General features: G+C 45.2%; 4 protein-coding genes across 5 annotated transcripts; 1 reads left to right on the top strand and 3 right to left on the bottom strand.

Moving 5' to 3' along the window:
- Positions 1-847: 847 nt before the first annotated feature.
- LOC100275470 (uncharacterized) lies at positions 848-1,847 on the bottom strand. Its single transcript, NM_001149535.2, has one exon. It carries the CDS (start codon positions 1,733-1,735, stop codon positions 1,037-1,039), a length of 699 nt encoding a protein of 232 aa, NP_001143007.1. The 5' UTR covers positions 1,736-1,847; the 3' UTR covers positions 848-1,036.
- Positions 1,848-3,208: 1,361 nt separating this feature from the next.
- Positions 3,209-7,061, bottom strand: LOC100285695 (dihydroorotate dehydrogenase). The gene is made up of 11 exons (NM_001158586.1): positions 6,721-7,061; positions 6,035-6,117; positions 5,521-5,844; positions 5,166-5,421; positions 4,724-4,804; positions 4,540-4,647; positions 4,426-4,455; positions 4,146-4,283; positions 3,956-3,993; positions 3,771-3,870; positions 3,209-3,480 (listed from the first exon to the last, which is right to left on the bottom strand). The coding sequence occupies exons 1-11, from the start codon at positions 6,895-6,897 to the stop codon at positions 3,406-3,408; spliced, it is 1,410 nt and encodes a 469-aa protein (NP_001152058.1). The 5' UTR covers positions 6,898-7,061; the 3' UTR covers positions 3,209-3,405.
- Positions 7,062-7,124: 63 nt separating this feature from the next.
- LOC100278442 (uncharacterized) lies at positions 7,125-10,863 on the top strand. Of its 2 annotated transcripts, none has more exons than NM_001151743.2 (4): positions 7,125-7,339; positions 7,691-7,964; positions 8,090-8,132; positions 10,472-10,863. In NM_001151743.2, exons 2-4 carry the CDS (start codon positions 7,698-7,700, stop codon positions 10,597-10,599), a joined length of 438 nt encoding a protein of 145 aa, NP_001145215.2. In that variant the 5' UTR covers positions 7,125-7,339; positions 7,691-7,697; the 3' UTR covers positions 10,600-10,863. The 2 variants fall into 2 exon arrangements, with proteins under 2 accessions (NP_001145215.2, XP_008661784.2); XM_008663562.3 differs by having other exon boundaries at positions 7,170-7,339; positions 7,651-7,964.
- LOC100280852 (thioredoxin X) lies at positions 10,833-12,374 on the bottom strand. Its single transcript, NM_001153772.1, has 2 exons — positions 11,997-12,374; positions 10,833-11,582 (listed from the first exon to the last, which is right to left on the bottom strand). Exons 1-2 carry the CDS (start codon positions 12,318-12,320, stop codon positions 11,379-11,381), a joined length of 528 nt encoding a protein of 175 aa, NP_001147244.1. The 5' UTR covers positions 12,321-12,374; the 3' UTR covers positions 10,833-11,378.
- Positions 12,375-15,694: the final 3,320 nt, after the last annotated feature.

Here is a 15,694-nt window from a genome sequence, read left to right as displayed (position 1 = left end):
GTCTCATTTCCAGAACGTCTCCATGATTTTATTTTATTTTACCACGTTTGCCGTTTCGTTACACATGGCGCGTGTGTTTTTAAACAACAGTAGCACATGCGTCCAAGTTGTATCTGCCTAGAATTGCCGACTGTTAACATGAGACAGACAGTGAGCATAACCACGCTTTAGGCTGTAGCAACGTAGAACAGAGAGGCATCCGCTGACCATTCCATGAAAAAGAAAAAGAAAGAATCATGGAGCGAGGTAGTGGCATGGCCATTGACCTGTGGATCTCCTTCTCTCACACGCACACACCATGTGGCAGCAACGGTTTGTGTGCAATCACTGACCCACTACTTCACCAGTATTATATATATTATATGAACTTGGACACACTGTTATAATCAGTAAAAAAAAGAAAAAAAAGAAAGAGGAAAGGACGAACAGATGCAAGGCCAGCAAGGGCAACAATCGTGAAAGAGAGAATCTAACAGCTAGTACATGGAATCACTTCTACGTAATATTTTACTGGAAAAAAACATAGGTTGACACTGAAAATTCAGGCTACACCTTGGTCAGGGGATTTTACTTTTGACTGGAACTAGCCGCTCGTTTCCACTCGCAGGCAGAGTATCCAGCGTCAGCGGTCAAGCAAACACGGTATGATCTACAGTTAGATCCTGGTGGCACCGAAAGGGAAAGACGAAAGAGGCGGACCGGGCTGCCAGCGCAGAAGCCGACCAAATTTCTTGCTTTCTTACGGAAGGCAGCCACGCCAAGCTCGGCGTCGCCAGGCAGCCTCCGGACTCATCGCGGGCTAATCAAGCAGCCGACTGAGACTAGTCTTGATCAAGGACGGAATTTTACTGTGCTGTTTCACTCTCACCGAGTAGGTAAGATATAAATTACTTGTGCCTTGTGCTATGTACACCAAGATGAAAAAGAGAAGAAAAAAACAACCACAACCAAAGATGCATGCGTCTTGTGCTATGTACGTATGTATCGTACGGCGGCGAGGCTGGATCGATCGGGTCGGGAGGTCGCCTAGGCCTAGCTACCGCCGGCCGAAGGAGTTGCGGTTCTTCTCGATGAAGTCGTCGAAGCGGCGGTTCATCTCCTCCGCGCCGACCGACGGGTCCCGGGTTCTCGGCGGTTGGTGGTGGTGGTGCTGGTGCTGGTGCTGCGCGGGAGCAGGAGCAGCGGGAGCGGGGCGCGTCCTCCGCATGATGGCGTTCCACGTGGCGTCGAGGTCGTGGTCGGCGTCGCCGTCAAGCGAGGGCTCCCGCTCCCGCTCCAGGAGGGCGGAGGAGGAGGCGTCCTCGTCGGACTCCGTGGTGACGCAGGACTCGCTGCCGCCGCCGCCGGAGCCCGTGGGGGAGAACTCGGCCTGCAGATCCTCGCAGTCCTCCTCCTGCTTGGCCTTGGCCTTGACGGGCGGCACCGGCACCTCCGCGGCGCGGGCGTGGGCAGCGGGCGATGGCGGCGCGCCGGGCTGATGGTGGACGTGGACGTGGCTGTGGTCGGAGGACAGCTTCCAGATGACGAGGATGATGAGGTGCACGGTGACGAAGAGGTAGGGCGGGACGAGGCAGAGGCGCGCGGCGGCCCAGACGCGCGGGAGCACGGCGCCGGCCGCGGACGCGAGGCGCGGGACTGCGAGGCGCGCCAGGGACGCGGCCGCGGCCAGCGCCAGGGCCGCCTTCACCGCGAGCACCGTCGTGGCGGGCTGCATGCCCCTGTGGCCGTGTGGCATGGTGGGTGCTGGCAGGCGAAAGGAGGCGGCCGGACGAGCGCGAGCTGAGCTGGTAGCCTGGTAGTGTTGGCGGCGTGAGCGACGGGCAGGAGAGGACGCGGTGGACACGGGCCGAGAGCGGAGGTGAGGTGGAGCGGCTATTTATTGGGCGAAGAAGGGGAGGCCAAGATTGCGCTCTTGAGAGTCATAGGATTGTGACAGTCACGTACGTATACTCCTACATTTTCCACCATTTTTTTTTTGAAGTACCAGAAAATCAGAAATGCTACGATTCCAGGCCACTGCGAAGGCAATGGGAACTAGGAAAGGGACGGATCCGATCCGATCCGATCAAACCCGGCTGGACCTGGACCTCCGCATCTGCTCCGGGCAACCAACCATTCGTTCCAGCTCGCGCTGCCTTTTGCCTTTTGGGCAGTCCGTCTGGATAAATACGATTGGTCCCCCCATCCCCGGACCCGTCGGCTTAAGAAATGTCCGGGGCCTGACGACGACGCAGGCGCAGGTGCTCCGGTTCCTCGATCTGCCTGCGTTTTTTGGCCACTTCCAGCAGCAGGTCAACTCCTTGGGGGTCATGCATTTCCCAGATCGATCGATGACGAGCCACCTGCTCGATCCAGATCAGCCCAACAGTGTTGCCAGGCAGAGCATGCTACTCGTACAATAGTAAGTATAGTATACTACGAGTTAGTAGTACAAGTAGTACCGACTAATCACTCAGAGAAATGGTTACTTCGGTTAGCAGGGACGCAGGTGCGTTTGTGCCACAGCGGCGACAGTCTGGGGGTGCGCGTGCGCGGCGCAGATTTTGTTGCCTTCCATCCAGACCCATCCTGCCGCTCCACGTCACCTGGCCCTCCTCGCGGCGGATCAGGATCACCGCTCACACACAGGCGGACCCGTGCGGTACAGTACATGCAGCTCCAGCAGTAGTGCTCTCTTTCGTCCTCTCTCTCTATGCAAGTGCAACTTGTCGGGCCGAGGAAATGTTTCGTCGCACGCAGGAGTGCGATCCATACGCCGCCTGAACTACGCCGCCATACCGCCGAGGGCAACCCTCACTGCCGTCGCCGTCACGCACGTCTCCTCCCCTCCCTTGCCCTGCCGGCCTGCCTGCCAGACATCGACGGCCGGCCGCTGCTGCTGCCTGTCGCCCATCTGCCCGACTGCGACCTGCGTGGCGCGCGTTCGTTCAGCTGAAGATGGCCATTTACGTGTTCTACCAGGCCCGTTTTCAGACGAAGACGTAACCAGAATCAAGTAAGAGGCGACCGACACTCCCACAGAGAGAGACCCATCACGAAGCAGCGGGGAGAGCGGCCCAGGCTCCTCCATCACGTCATCTGGACGGCCGAAAAAGGCCATGGAAAGTTCGTCCAAAAAGGGGGCGGTGGGGAGCTCGATGAGCAGCGGGGCAGGTGCTCCCATTCCCACACGTGAACCCCAGGAAAAGAAGAACCAAAAGCTCATGTACGCGCGCGTGATACAGCCGCTCATTACTCAACTCACCCCCAGCAAAGTTTCAACCCGGTATTTCTTTTCAAGTACCGGTCAAATGGAATTGGCAAGCATCGTGCCCACACACAAAAAAAAAGTTGCTTGCTTCTCATCAAAATCACATGAACTTTAACGGAACGGTTATTCAGACCTTCTCAGCGATCCGCCAGGGATCATCGGAAATCAGCGCCGACTGCTTCCTGCACAGATTTGAAACCGTCTCTTTCCAAACATTCTGCTAGCTCAGCCTGAAAAAAATTGCCAAACGAGCAAGCTATTAGTATCTCATTAGCTTAACGACCAACGGACGAACATATTCGAGCCTTGTAAAGTGTGGCGCACATTAGATGAGGCAGGGGTCTCTTTGCAAAAAGGTAAACCTACTACTTATATGTCTTCTTGGAATCCTATCATACTGGCTACGAATGACATCGTTTTTATTCTCTCTTCTTAAACCACTGGATTAAGGACGTTGCGTTGTTTGTAAGACAGCATGCAAGCTTCATATGCAACGACGGTGTTTAACTTGTATACTAACCTTTATTCTGGGTATAAGAGCTGGACCACCATATGCAAGAGCAGTATAAAGTTGAACAAGTGTAGCTCCGGAACGGATCTTCTTGTATGCATCCTCACCGCTGTAGTTGGCATACAGATTGACCGAATTACGTGCATTAGAAGAGCACAACAAAAAAAAACATTAGTATGCAGAAATCCCATTACCTACTCACGCCACCACAGCCTATGAGGGGAATCTTGCCCTGCAAGAGATACACATCAGTTGTTCATGAACAAGGCTCCAATAACTAGCTATTATACTCAAAAAAAAAAACTACAGCTGCCCAGCAGTGCAAACATGCTCAAACAAAGGGATGTAGCTTTCACAAAAGCAATAGGGGGGTAACACACATACCCGTGTAAGCATATACATGTCCCTGAGAATGTTAGTAGATAAGTCCAACAAAGGCTTCCCACTTAATCCACCAGTTTCCTGAGCCAATGGATGTTTATCTGCAGGTGATGGTCTGGAAACTGTGGTGTTTGATATAATCTGTTTGGTCATCGTCGATAAAATAATGAGCAGAATTAGCACGCTATTTATATGAGAGAAGCACAGATAGGCAAGAAAGTTACGCAAGCTTATGCTAGTCAGTGCTATGGCAAAATAACTTGTGGGAGGATTATTAACCTACCAGGCCATCCAACCTAAGAGCAAGAGCAACCTGGAAGAACATTAAGAAAACGCATAAGATTCTCGATTGCATGATGTACAAGTTCGTAGAACAAGGCTAAGTTCAACATGTCACCGCAGCAATATCCTCAAGATCCTGCTTAGACAAGTCTGGTGCAATCTTCACGAGCAATGGTGGAGGTCCATCTTCAGCCCACTGCATCTCATCCCGTGCAGCTTGCACCTGCGCATCCAGTGTGAGCCATACAGATTTCCCATGCTAACATAGTGAAGACACTTCGGTTAAATCAGCCACTGACCTTCTTCACAAGATCTTTCAGTTGTTTTCTACCTTGTAATTTGCGAAGACCAGGAGTATTTGGGGAAGAAATATTTATGACCTTCATTAAGAGTAGAAGCATGCATCACGATTAAATAAGGTCCAAACATTACTGTCCACCCAGAAATTCCATCAAACTTCACAATATTGCATGCTTTGAGGCACAATAACATGAACAAACTGTACTTAAGTAGCATTACTTCTCTACTTGATCATGCACCTGTGACTGTTCAACCAATGGACACCAAGGTCAAGTTGAAAAAGAAAATGTTCAGACATTCTGTTTCTCAGCTTGTCAGGAAAAACTTAATGAGGATGCATAAAATAAATAAATGCGAAATTTCTGGTTCTAAAAACAGCTAATATGAAACCGGAAATACCAAAATTATAGTGTAAAATTACTGTGTGCAAAGGACAGGTACCAAGTAATCAGCATATTGTGACAATGTATGAACCCCTTGCACATAATCAGCAGCAGCATCTTCACTAGTCTTGTTCTTGCCAAGATTGACTCCCAAGATTCCAGGTCCTGCTTTTCCTCCTTGCTTTATGTCGCTGGTTGAGGGAAGCGTGGAGCTTGAAGTTTCTTCCATCTTCCTCTTGCCATGTTGTGCCCCAAGACGCTTAGCAACAACTACAATTCCTTCACTGTTGAATCCGCATCGGTTGATTACAGCACTTAAGGGAAGCAAGGAAAACAGCAGCATAAGCAATTAATTAGTACGCCATTCTGAATTTTCTGGAACTTGATTGACATGAAACAATTTGCTATCTTACCCATGCTCCTTTAATCTGAAAATTCGAGGCTTGGGATTTCCCTCTTGAGGAAGAGGTGTCACAGAGCCAACTTCCACAAAGCCAAATCCCAGGCCTAAGAGACCTTCAACTGCCTCAGCATTTTTATCAAAGCCAGCAGCAAGACCGATTGGGTTTGAAAACTTCCTTCCCCAAACCTCAACCCCAAGAACTGATGGATCAGGTCTCTTTTCTCTTGGAACAAATCCATGGGCAGCCGCTTTAACAGCTAAACTATGAGCAAACTCTGCATCCAACAGTGCAAAGAGTGGGTTCACAAGTTCTGTTGACTTGAATAACCATCCGCTGCACGATTAGAAAGGGTTCAGTGAAGGGGTAGTCAATTAATAATGCTAAATGGCTACAACCTAATGAGCTTTCAAAAATACCGGTTTAGTACAGTTTTTCAAGTCATAAAGAGATGGTTCCACTATATTCCAAATAAAATTATAGCCATCTCTAAAGAACTAATAGTCAAGAGCTCAATATCACGCACCAAAACTTTCCTTCATCTGTAGTACTCACATAAGCACCTCCACCAATGGCCAACGCTATCATGGCCCCAGTTAAAAGCCTTCCCTGCCGCAGCAAAAATGAACAAAAAAATAATGAAGCAAAAACACAAATAATGGGTAACGGAAAAAATAGCAATTAATTCATGAAGTTTTTAAAATGAATGCTTAATTAAATCCAATCTATGATTAAGACCTCACAAGATCTTTCACAGCAAGGAATGCATTAATCTCTTCAGTTGATCAGTATTGCTCGAAAGATCACAGTTCTTATTCGCAACATGTTCAGACTCCCTGACTGACGAGTCAGGCCTCTATTGTCGTGGCACAAAAAATTAACCGATAAGAACTAGTTTTGGTATCACATCATGTCCATGTCAAGACAGAATGTACAAAAACTGTGGCAAAAAAGGTTCAACAAAAAGACATACCATAAAACATGCAACGAATCAGCAGCATCAAGCACAGTGAGGGCCGCTAGAGGTAGTGAGAAGCAAATAATAAGCGGCACGCCGACCACAAATTCAAAAGCTATCGCTTATCATGCTAGGCTAGGCAGCTTTGTTGAGAAGGAGCACGGGGGAAGCCCGGCAAGATCACTACACGTGGCATGTATGTCCAAAACTCCAAATGCCGAGTAGACAGTGGCGGCGGTAGAGAGCGCTGTTACCTTGCGGGGTGACGGGGGCACCTTCTTCGGCGCGGCTGCAGCTGCAGCATCGGCGGCCGCGCCGGACGCGGAGGCCGTGCTGGCGTACCGCTCGGGCGCCGCGCCGCGCCGCGGGAAGCCGCGAAGTAGGGCGTTGCGGAGGGTGCGTCGCCACGCGAGTGCGGTGGAAGATGACATCGGGAACGCGAGGGGAGACCAGGCGCGGGAAGGGCGGGAGGACTGTGAAGAGCGCGAGGAGGGCGGCGGCGGCGGCGGCGCTGATGCTGATGCTGGTGCAGGGGCTGATGAGCCGGATTCCCGTTCGGCGTGGCCGCGTGGGGAGCAAGCAGAAGTGCAGAACTGCACAAGGAGAGGGCCCACATAACCATTTCTATGATATTGCGCGTGTCTCAGTGTATCGGCCCAGTTTTTCATGGGCTGACCCGGTTATGTGGCCTTGTTAGTTTTCGCCTAATTTCAAATAACAGCAATTTCTTAGTGGCCCGTACACTCTGCAGCAGTGCGGTGCGGGCGTGCGGCCTCCCTTTTTTTCTCCAGTTCCTCCGGCGGCGGCGTGCTTGGCGGTGCGCCAGGTGCCCAGATCTCCACCATCTTAGTCGCCGGCGACGAGCATCACCAGGTACGCCCAATCCTTGTCTCTCGTTCCTGCCTTGCGAAACGGAGCACCCAAACCCTAGCATGTATTGGGAGAATCTAATCCAGTTACGAGTCTTGCATACTTAACTTGGTTGCCCCTGCCGGCGACTTCTTAATTTCTTATGGAGTATAGATGGCTTGTGTGGTGTATTCTTGTATACTTCAATCCTTCAGCCACCCTCGATGTCTGCTACCAGAATTTTAATATGCATTATGTTTTTATTTATTTAAAAAAATCCGTGTACCTTCTTTGGGGAAAAAATGCCGTACCGACTTATCTGTATGACTATATAGGCGCGATACCGACACGCGTGTCCTTATGTGTGCTGCATAGGTTCCCGATGACCATGGCGCAGCGCACGATGTGCCTGCTTCGGCGGTCCATTGGGTTTACAGGGCCGCAGGCACAGAGAGCCCTGAGTACCACTGCCGCGCCGGCGGCGGAGGGTGCAGCCGTGGCTGAAGCTACGGCGAAGGAGGCGAAGAGGAGGAGGAAGAATCTGTTTGACGTAGTGCAGTTCCTGCCAGAGTGGGGCATTGGATACAAGGTTGCCAAGACCACCTGGCGTGATGTCTCCTATCAGATCACCAAGATCAACCTGTACAAGGTGATCCAATCCCCCGAGCCCTCTCCTTGCACGCTTCCATCCAAAATAGCTTGACATAAATAATAATTGTGATTTTTTTCTTTGTATATCATTCCAATCGATTTCTCGTGATATTTGCAATACAGGATGGTCGGCATGGAAAGGCGTGGGGGCTTCGGTACAAGGCAGGTTAGTATTTAGTTATTTACCCCTCTGCGTCTTTAATTCCTTACTAGTAGGCATGGCACGTGTGTCTATAAAAATCTTACACAATAGAGGAATGGCAGTGAAACTTTTGTGAAATCAATCCCCAAATCAAATAAAAATATTTGATCAATGATGGTACGATAACATATACAGCCACACTCAAATGAATATCACAGTTCATTTATTGTTGATACCAATAATTATTTAGGTATGATATGATGTATGTAATACTGAGTGCATAAATCCCATATACTTTTTTACAAAGAAATATAAAGAGTGGATCAAATTTAGATAATATGGTGAATAAAAGTTCAAATTTTAGAGTTCTGCAATGTAGTATTATATGCTTGTACACCGGGTCTCGGTGTGACCAGACAAATCAGTGTTCACATAAAAATCGGTCAATGTGTGGTCTCCACATCTTTCTCATAATGGATCTCTCGAACTTATTAGGTAGTTGTGAATATCATTTATAGCACAATATGCAATCTAACTCTGTTGAAATTGATGTCACCTCCTAAAATCATTGATTATACTCAATGCTATATCTTGATCATTTTTACTTTTTTGCAATCAGTAGGAGCTCCAACAGGGGCCTTCTAAGAATTCGGTGAATTCCTTTGTTTCTTTGGTAGCAGTCATAGGTCTATACATTTGCCCTAACACACATAAAAAGACAACAATTAGCTTATGTTCGAGTAAAACTCGAAATTATGGATAAAATTTCTGATCTGGTTCTTGCTTGCTCACTAAAAGCAAATTATCAAGTAGCAATGTTCTTGTCACAAAATTGTAAATTTATCTACAAAGTAGGATCCAATAAAAAATCATAAAAACCAGAAATAAGTAGAAGTATTATCTCACTTCAGATCATTTGAGTAAAGCTCTTGATTCACATGAAGGAGGAGTGATATATGTAATGGTTGCAAACACTAATACATGTTGTTTTTCAAAGAAACTTATGCCACAAACTACCTAGCAAAAATACTTCAAATATATACTACATGGCATATATATCAAGTGTAATACATGTGCAGTGAATGGGAAAATTGCCTGGTAGAACAAATCCTAAGAACACCTTTGCCAAGATAATCAGACCCTCCATCCCTCAACTCCAAGGTCTCATACATTTCTGAGTCCCACAAATCGAGCTGATTTGAATAGATGACTTTGTCAATGTGGTGGGCCTGGTCTCTAGATCTAACAATATCATGTTTCTCAACACGGTTAATGAAGATGAACATACCACTTAAGTTGATCACTTGATGCATGGAGAAGATTAGCATTGTTTCTTTCAAGACTTCTCGGGACATGATTTGCAGAAGTGTAAGGAATAACACTAGCAGGTGGACAATGTGGACATTGATTCTATCTCCAGCCATATCAAGATAAAATTACCGGAAATCAGCAAATTGTAACTGTATGGTGGCACCTACCAATAGAAATTGCATGAAATGGAATTTTCAAATAATATGTTAAAGAGAGTTTATATTGTTTTACTCAGTAAAGTTACCGAGTGGTCCGAGTGCCATTGAAGGGTTGAATGGTTGGCTAAATATCAGGAACTATTTGTTCTCTCAAGAAGAGGAAAGCAGATCCAGAGTATTACATCTTGACCATGGGTTCACTCTTCACTTATGAGGCGAGAGATGAAAGGACTAGTTGTTAGGTTGAACATATAAAAAACTAATCGAGGTGTGAAAGTAAGGATTGCTCGCGAGGCAGTGTAATATTTTCTTCCGAACTTAACATTTGTCTGTAGTTTCTAAGATTTATCAACAAAGCATACAAGTGCCTGAGTCTCAAATATTTTATTGATTCAGTTGTAGCGTGCAAGTCCACTTATGCTTATGTATTGTACTTGTTTGTGTGTGGCAGCCAGTGTCCTGAATCTTTAGTTAGTTGTTTTCTTAATTTCTTCTGTGCATGAATGATAATATTCCTATATGATATTAATTTCGTGTGATATCCTTTTCAATAACACAAGGTAATAAAGCCATCTTTGAGAACCTCCGTAGGACAGATGCATCATGCATGTATTCATGTTTACGTGTAGCAGTTTGTTTTGCATTTTGTTTAAAAGGTTCTAATCGTATGCATCTTAGTTCGCCAGCTGTTTGTTGAAGTGTATTATTCATGATTAAAATTCATGTTGTTTTGACTGATTTATCTTCGAGCCTTATCATGTTTGCCTGACCGTCAGGGAGCACAATACTGAAGCATCCATTGTTTGTTGACGCCTTTCAGAGTTACAGTTGGAGTAAAAAAACATCTTTTTTAGCTCATAAAAAGTAATGTATTCTAATCAGATTCTCTTGTAGGTGTGCAAGCTGCAGACACCCCAACTAGGATCAGCGGTGTTAACAAACGTGGGTGGAAGTACATAAAAGAATCACAGAAGAAACTACAAGAAGCCCCCAAAGTAGACGTAGCTGTTGCTGCTGCCTAGTTTGTAGTTACATGCATGTTTGTTGTAAGATGATTCGGTAAATCTTTAGATGGCTGTTGCCAGGGTGAGAACAGGGAACCACTTTTTTTTTGGATCGACTCTATACTTTTTTGTCGATGACGACTGAACCTCTCTGCAACATGTCCAGTTTCTCTTCTTTTCTTTTCCTTATGGAACGAACCTTTACCGTAATGTACTGATGCAGAAGAACTGTGTTGATTGTGGCAATCTAGTTTCCATTCAAATGCAATCCTTGTTTCATTCTGAGCCAATGTTCCTAGGTTTCAGCCGTTCGTTTTCCAAGTTGAACTATTTTGTTCCTCACCATGTTCCTAGGTTTTCATTCTACACTGCGGAGGCGATTGACTGGTATTCTCAGTCAGATGATGCTGGACGGAGTCATGCCTACACGTTCGCAACGCAGGACAAGTTTGGTGTTCAGCCCCGCGAGGACCACTACATGGTCGATCTGGGACTGGTGTTCTGGTATGGCAGGCGGTGCTGGTTGCCTGCCATCTTTCACGGCAGCGAGGCTGTAGGCACTCATCTAATTTTGGAAGCAGCAAGCGAGCGAACAAACAAACATACCATTGTGTGTCACAAAGATGTCGAAAAACAAACTTGCTTGTATCAAAATTAGCTCTTCATGTATACTGTACCAAATATACGCAAATGACCCCGCAGCATAGTTAATTACAAGCTAAACTCATAAAAGGAAATTCCTTCAACATTCCCATTGGCATCCTCGGTGGTCGGTGCTGAAGCCGCAGGCAATGGTCTTAAGTGACTGTCGTAGTCAAGAGAGGTTCCAGGTATTGCTTGAACTTATCTTTTGTCATTGCCCCTTCTCGCCGGCTATCTGCTACCTCTCGGCCATTCTTGAAGAAAATCAAAGTCGGGAGACCATAGACCTTGTACTCTTCAATCAGCTGCGGATTGGCGTCGTGATCGATCTTGACGATTTTTACTCGCCCGTCATATTCCTGCGTCACAAGATTAGACTTTAATCAAAGCTGTGATTCTGGTTAGAAGCAAGCAATATTGTTTCCTCGCACATATGTTTAAAGCATCACATTCTGCTATGAGGTGCCAGCCAATGATGGATCATCTCCCTCAGGATCGTAACACTAGCCTTGAATCAAACATGCTGTTCCAGTGTTCCTAATAGCTTCCACACCTGATGAACACTGAAACTGTCCTCACTTTCTAAAGCGTTTTGGCCACTGAATTTCAGCAAAGCAAAAAACTGGACCGTGGACTTGTACACTGATGCCAACTCAAATCACAGACATGAACCTATGGACAAGAGCACGACATGGCACCAGCACAGACGAACACAGACATGGATAAGGATAAGCACCCGCCGGGAAGCAGGCAAGCAGCAGAGTACCCTATACCTCGGAGGCCCAGTCGACGACGGGCGCGATGAGGCGGCACGGCCCGCACCAGTCGGCGACGAAGTCCACGAGCACGGGCAGCTCCGACTCCAGCACCTCCGCGGGGAACTCGCCCTGCCCAATGAACCGGGCCGCCGCGCCGCACCGAACGCGCGAGCGAGGGCGAGCGAGCCGACCTGGCGCCGCGCGGCATCCGGCCTGCCCGGGCTGAGCGCGGGACAGGCGGGGCGCGGCCGCAAGGCGGGCCCCGCGGGGGGCTGAAGAGAAGGGCGTGCGCAGAGAGGGCGCGAGGGTGGGCGCCGTGGTGCTCGGCGCGGACGCCATGAGCGGAACGGAGGCAGATAGAGGAATCTTCTGGAAGGTGCCAAAGGCCAGCACGCCACCAGTTCTCTTCCGCGGGCGAGATTTGTCGGCGCGGAGCGATCTTTCTTTTTCTTTTTATTACGCGCTGCAACTCACTTTATAAACCCACGCTATGCAACCCTACCATATAAACATCTACGAAGACTTTCGTTAAGATTATAAAATTATTATAATCTCCTTGTTCATGAAAATGTCACTTATCACGGAATAGATATAAAGTTGTTAAATCAAATCATTAAGTTCTAAAATATTGAGTTAAAATCAGAACACAGAACTTCAGATGCTACTGGAATATTCGCTGTCGCAAACAGTCCGGACTCAGTACGACGACCGTGCTACTAACGTAGCATGCTCTTTTCGCTTTTCTTTTTTTAAAAGTTCGGTCCTTTTCAGCCCAAGTCGTCTTCTGAGAGGTGGAATTCGGCCCGGCCCGGTCCAGAAAATAAAACTGCCAGGGAAACGGAACGCCAGCGGCCCGTTCAGCCTCTTCGTTTGCAAGTGAGGTGGTGGATCTTTCACCCATCGAAAGGGATTCTTCTTGGTACGCCCAGTTTGATTCTCGGAACTGAATTTCATTCCAATAATCCTAATTTAGACATAGATTAATTAATATATTCAATTTTATATATAATATATTTGTATACTACTATTAACCATACGAAGGAGATATCTATGTGCTTTATTTTTTATTATAAGAGAGCGAGCCGGAGAGCGTGTTACAAGTTGCAGAATAGAATTATAGACTACTGATACATAAAATCAATTTTCACACTCTCATCCTATGAATTGGAGATGAGATTATATCTCGGCTTTGAAAAAATGGTGGAATGTCAAATTCCAAGTAAAATAACCTACTTTATTAAGTGGATTTAAATTCCTTCAAAAAATGAAGAGATCGAAACAGGCCTTAAGTGATTCTCATTTCTTGACAAAGAGAAAATGACAGTTTTGGTACGCATCATGTTGACTTATTCCTTTCTGAAGAGCAAGGACAGTTCAATACTTGTTATGTTATAGTTGTTTGAAAATTTTGGAACATAAGTATGGGCTAGACACCACCTTCCAAAATACCCATGTCATGCATATATAAACTATACATAAACCAACAATAATAAAATATTATAGTTCTAAGTAGATTAAGGTAGTCTAAAATTGAAACTTCGCCAAAAGGTAGCATATCATGTGCATCCATGCCAACCTATGCAAGTATGCAACCATGCATCTAAACATTTTCGAAGGCATCCGATTTGTATCCAATGCACATCAACAGAAGTGTTTTTTTGTAAAAAAGGACTATCTCGTGATCCAACACACATTTGTCATAAAACATTTGGATGCATGATCGCACAGATTGTCATGGCCTCATGGGTGCACACCATAACAAAGCCAGCATATCTAGTGCACCCATGCCAACCTATAAAACCATACATCCAAATATTCTAACATACATAAGTGGAGGTGTTTTTTAAACCCACCTAGTAATTCAACATAAGTTTTGCAAAAAATATCTCCATTAATATGAATAGAATGTACATTGGATAACTTGAAACGTCTAACAAAAATCATAAAACAAGATATAGACATATAAAGAGTTGTCTTAAACAAATCTCAACTATATAAAGGATCTAAACATTAGTTGTTAGCTCCACATTCTCACCCACATAATCAACATTTTTTTGTGTTTTACTAAAACGAAAATTACATATGTGATATATAGAAACCATAGCGATGAACGAGCATATTGTCGTAGAAATGATGGGAGACAATATTAAAGAAAAAAGAAGGTTAGTTGCACCTGAAGAGAGTGTGATCCATCGTGTCCCTAACCCCTACATCCATGTGGCTCCCCAACCTCACCTTCATGAGTTAGAGGTGAAACCGATAGGTTCGAGGGCATCTTGTATCTTACTTTAATGTATTTCAATCGAATTCGAGATCGAATAGGGATATAATATTTATTCGGACGGATAAGTGATTGATACATATATTATCTAGCTAGATATATGTGACTATTACATACTTTGTTGGGTAATGCATGAATTGCTTATTGTTCAGTGGAATTATGTTTGAGTCTAAGACGGTGTCACCACAATAGTTCAAATTTAATGACAAGTTTCGAATCACACGGTAGTCTTATATAACACAAGTTAGTTTTTAAAAGGTACAAGATAGTCTAATACAATACAAGATAATCCAACACATGTGATATATAGTCTACTAAGAAGCTATAGAGTATTGAAGTTTGAAAGTCATCCAGAGATGTGTGAATACGCGAAACCTGGAATTTTTCACTTACTAACAAAAACCTGATTCCAAATTAGTCGGTTAGAGCAAGAGGTAAGATAATCGGAGTTAGAGTGATGAGTTTTTGTAAAGTCTTGCTCAATGTATGTGTGGAATAAACTTGTGAGCAACTCAAGAGTCAAGATAATTAGAATGAAAATAAATGGAAGATAACATAGAGAGGAGGGAAAACAAAGAAACAAACACAAGGGTCGTCACAATTTATTTACCGAAACTTAGTTTCCAAACGAAGCATATGTCTTTGCTGAAACATCTCGTAGACTATTTCAACCTGATTCTTAAGATCAAACTTAAGTTCTCTCACTTTTCTCTATCGATAAAGTTATTTTTTAACAGACTTTGCACAGGAACATCTATATTTTTACCTTACTAGAGATGGCAATGGGTACCCGCTACCCGAAACCCGTTGGGTTTTTGCTCTATTAGGGTATGGATTTGGGTCAATTTTTTACCCATGGGTTTGTTAATGGGTTCAAATGGAAACCCAACGGGTACATGGATATGGGTTTGTTCTTCCACTACCCATACCCGCAAACCCATGGGTTTTTAAAACCCGCCTTAAAATCATTATTCCTTATAAATATGTATCATAATATTATTAATTGAATATGTTCTAATTGAAATAAAATTTATGTAACAAATTTTAGGCTAAAATTAGTTATCACTTGTTCCTTTTATGCTAGCTTATTAATGTATTGATTGTCATTTACATGATGAATTATTTTTTATGTTGATGTTAGTGGGTATGAGAAACCTGTTGGGTACCCGAAACCCGCATGAGTATGGATTTGGGCAAAATTTTATACCTGTCATGGGTATGAATTTTTTAGCGGGCGTATTTTTCTTCGCGGGTATGAGTTTGGCCAATTAATATCCAGTGGGTTTTTACTTATTGCCATCTCTACACCTTACGCAGGCTAGTAACTCCACAGCTGACATGTAGGTACAACCCTACAGCAAATCAGCAAGTGTATGTCCTTCAAAGAAAAACCAACGTGTCCTTTCCCTTTCAGCCTATCGCCCACTCTGAT

Source organism: Zea mays, chromosome 10 (genome assembly GCF_902167145.1).
Source record: "Zea mays cultivar B73 chromosome 10, Zm-B73-REFERENCE-NAM-5.0, whole genome shotgun sequence".
NCBI classification, from domain to species: Eukaryota; Viridiplantae; Streptophyta; class Magnoliopsida; order Poales; family Poaceae; genus Zea; species Zea mays.
Note: the sequence above shows the minus strand (reverse complement) of the source record. Positions and strands in the feature narration are given on the sequence as shown.

What these genes read in the sequence shown, in the direction of transcription:
- LOC100275470 (NM_001149535.2), bottom strand. Translation starts at nt 1,735, where the DNA reads ATGCCACACGGCCACAGGGGCATGCAGCCCGCCACGACGGTGCTCGCG.
- LOC100285695 (NM_001158586.1), bottom strand. Translation starts at nt 6,897, where the DNA reads ATGTCATCTTCCACCGCACTCGCGTGGCGACGCACCCTCCGCAACGCC. An exon ending in TGAAAGATCTTGTGAAGAAG is followed by an intron (nt 4,648 to 4,723) that starts GTCAGTGGCTGA and finishes CTGGATGCGCAG; the next exon opens with GTGCAAGCTGCACGGGATGA. An exon ending in CTCTTATACCCAGAATAAAG is followed by an intron (nt 3,481 to 3,770) that starts GTTAGTATACAA and finishes AATTTTTTTCAG; the next exon opens with GCTGAGCTAGCAGAATGTTT.
- LOC100278442 (NM_001151743.2), top strand. Translation starts at nt 7,698, where the DNA reads ATGACCATGGCGCAGCGCACGATGTGCCTGCTTCGGCGGTCCATTGGG. An exon ending in CCAAGATCAACCTGTACAAG is followed by an intron (nt 7,965 to 8,089) that starts GTGATCCAATCC and finishes TTTGCAATACAG; the next exon opens with GATGGTCGGCATGGAAAGGC. An exon ending in GGGGCTTCGGTACAAGGCAG is followed by an intron (nt 8,133 to 10,471) that starts GTTAGTATTTAG and finishes ATTCTCTTGTAG; the next exon opens with GTGTGCAAGCTGCAGACACC.
- LOC100280852 (NM_001153772.1), bottom strand. Translation starts at nt 12,320, where the DNA reads ATGGCGTCCGCGCCGAGCACCACGGCGCCCACCCTCGCGCCCTCTCTG. An exon ending in TCGTCGACTGGGCCTCCGAG is followed by an intron (nt 11,583 to 11,996) that starts GTATAGGGTACT and finishes CTTGTGACGCAG; the next exon opens with GAATATGACGGGCGAGTAAA.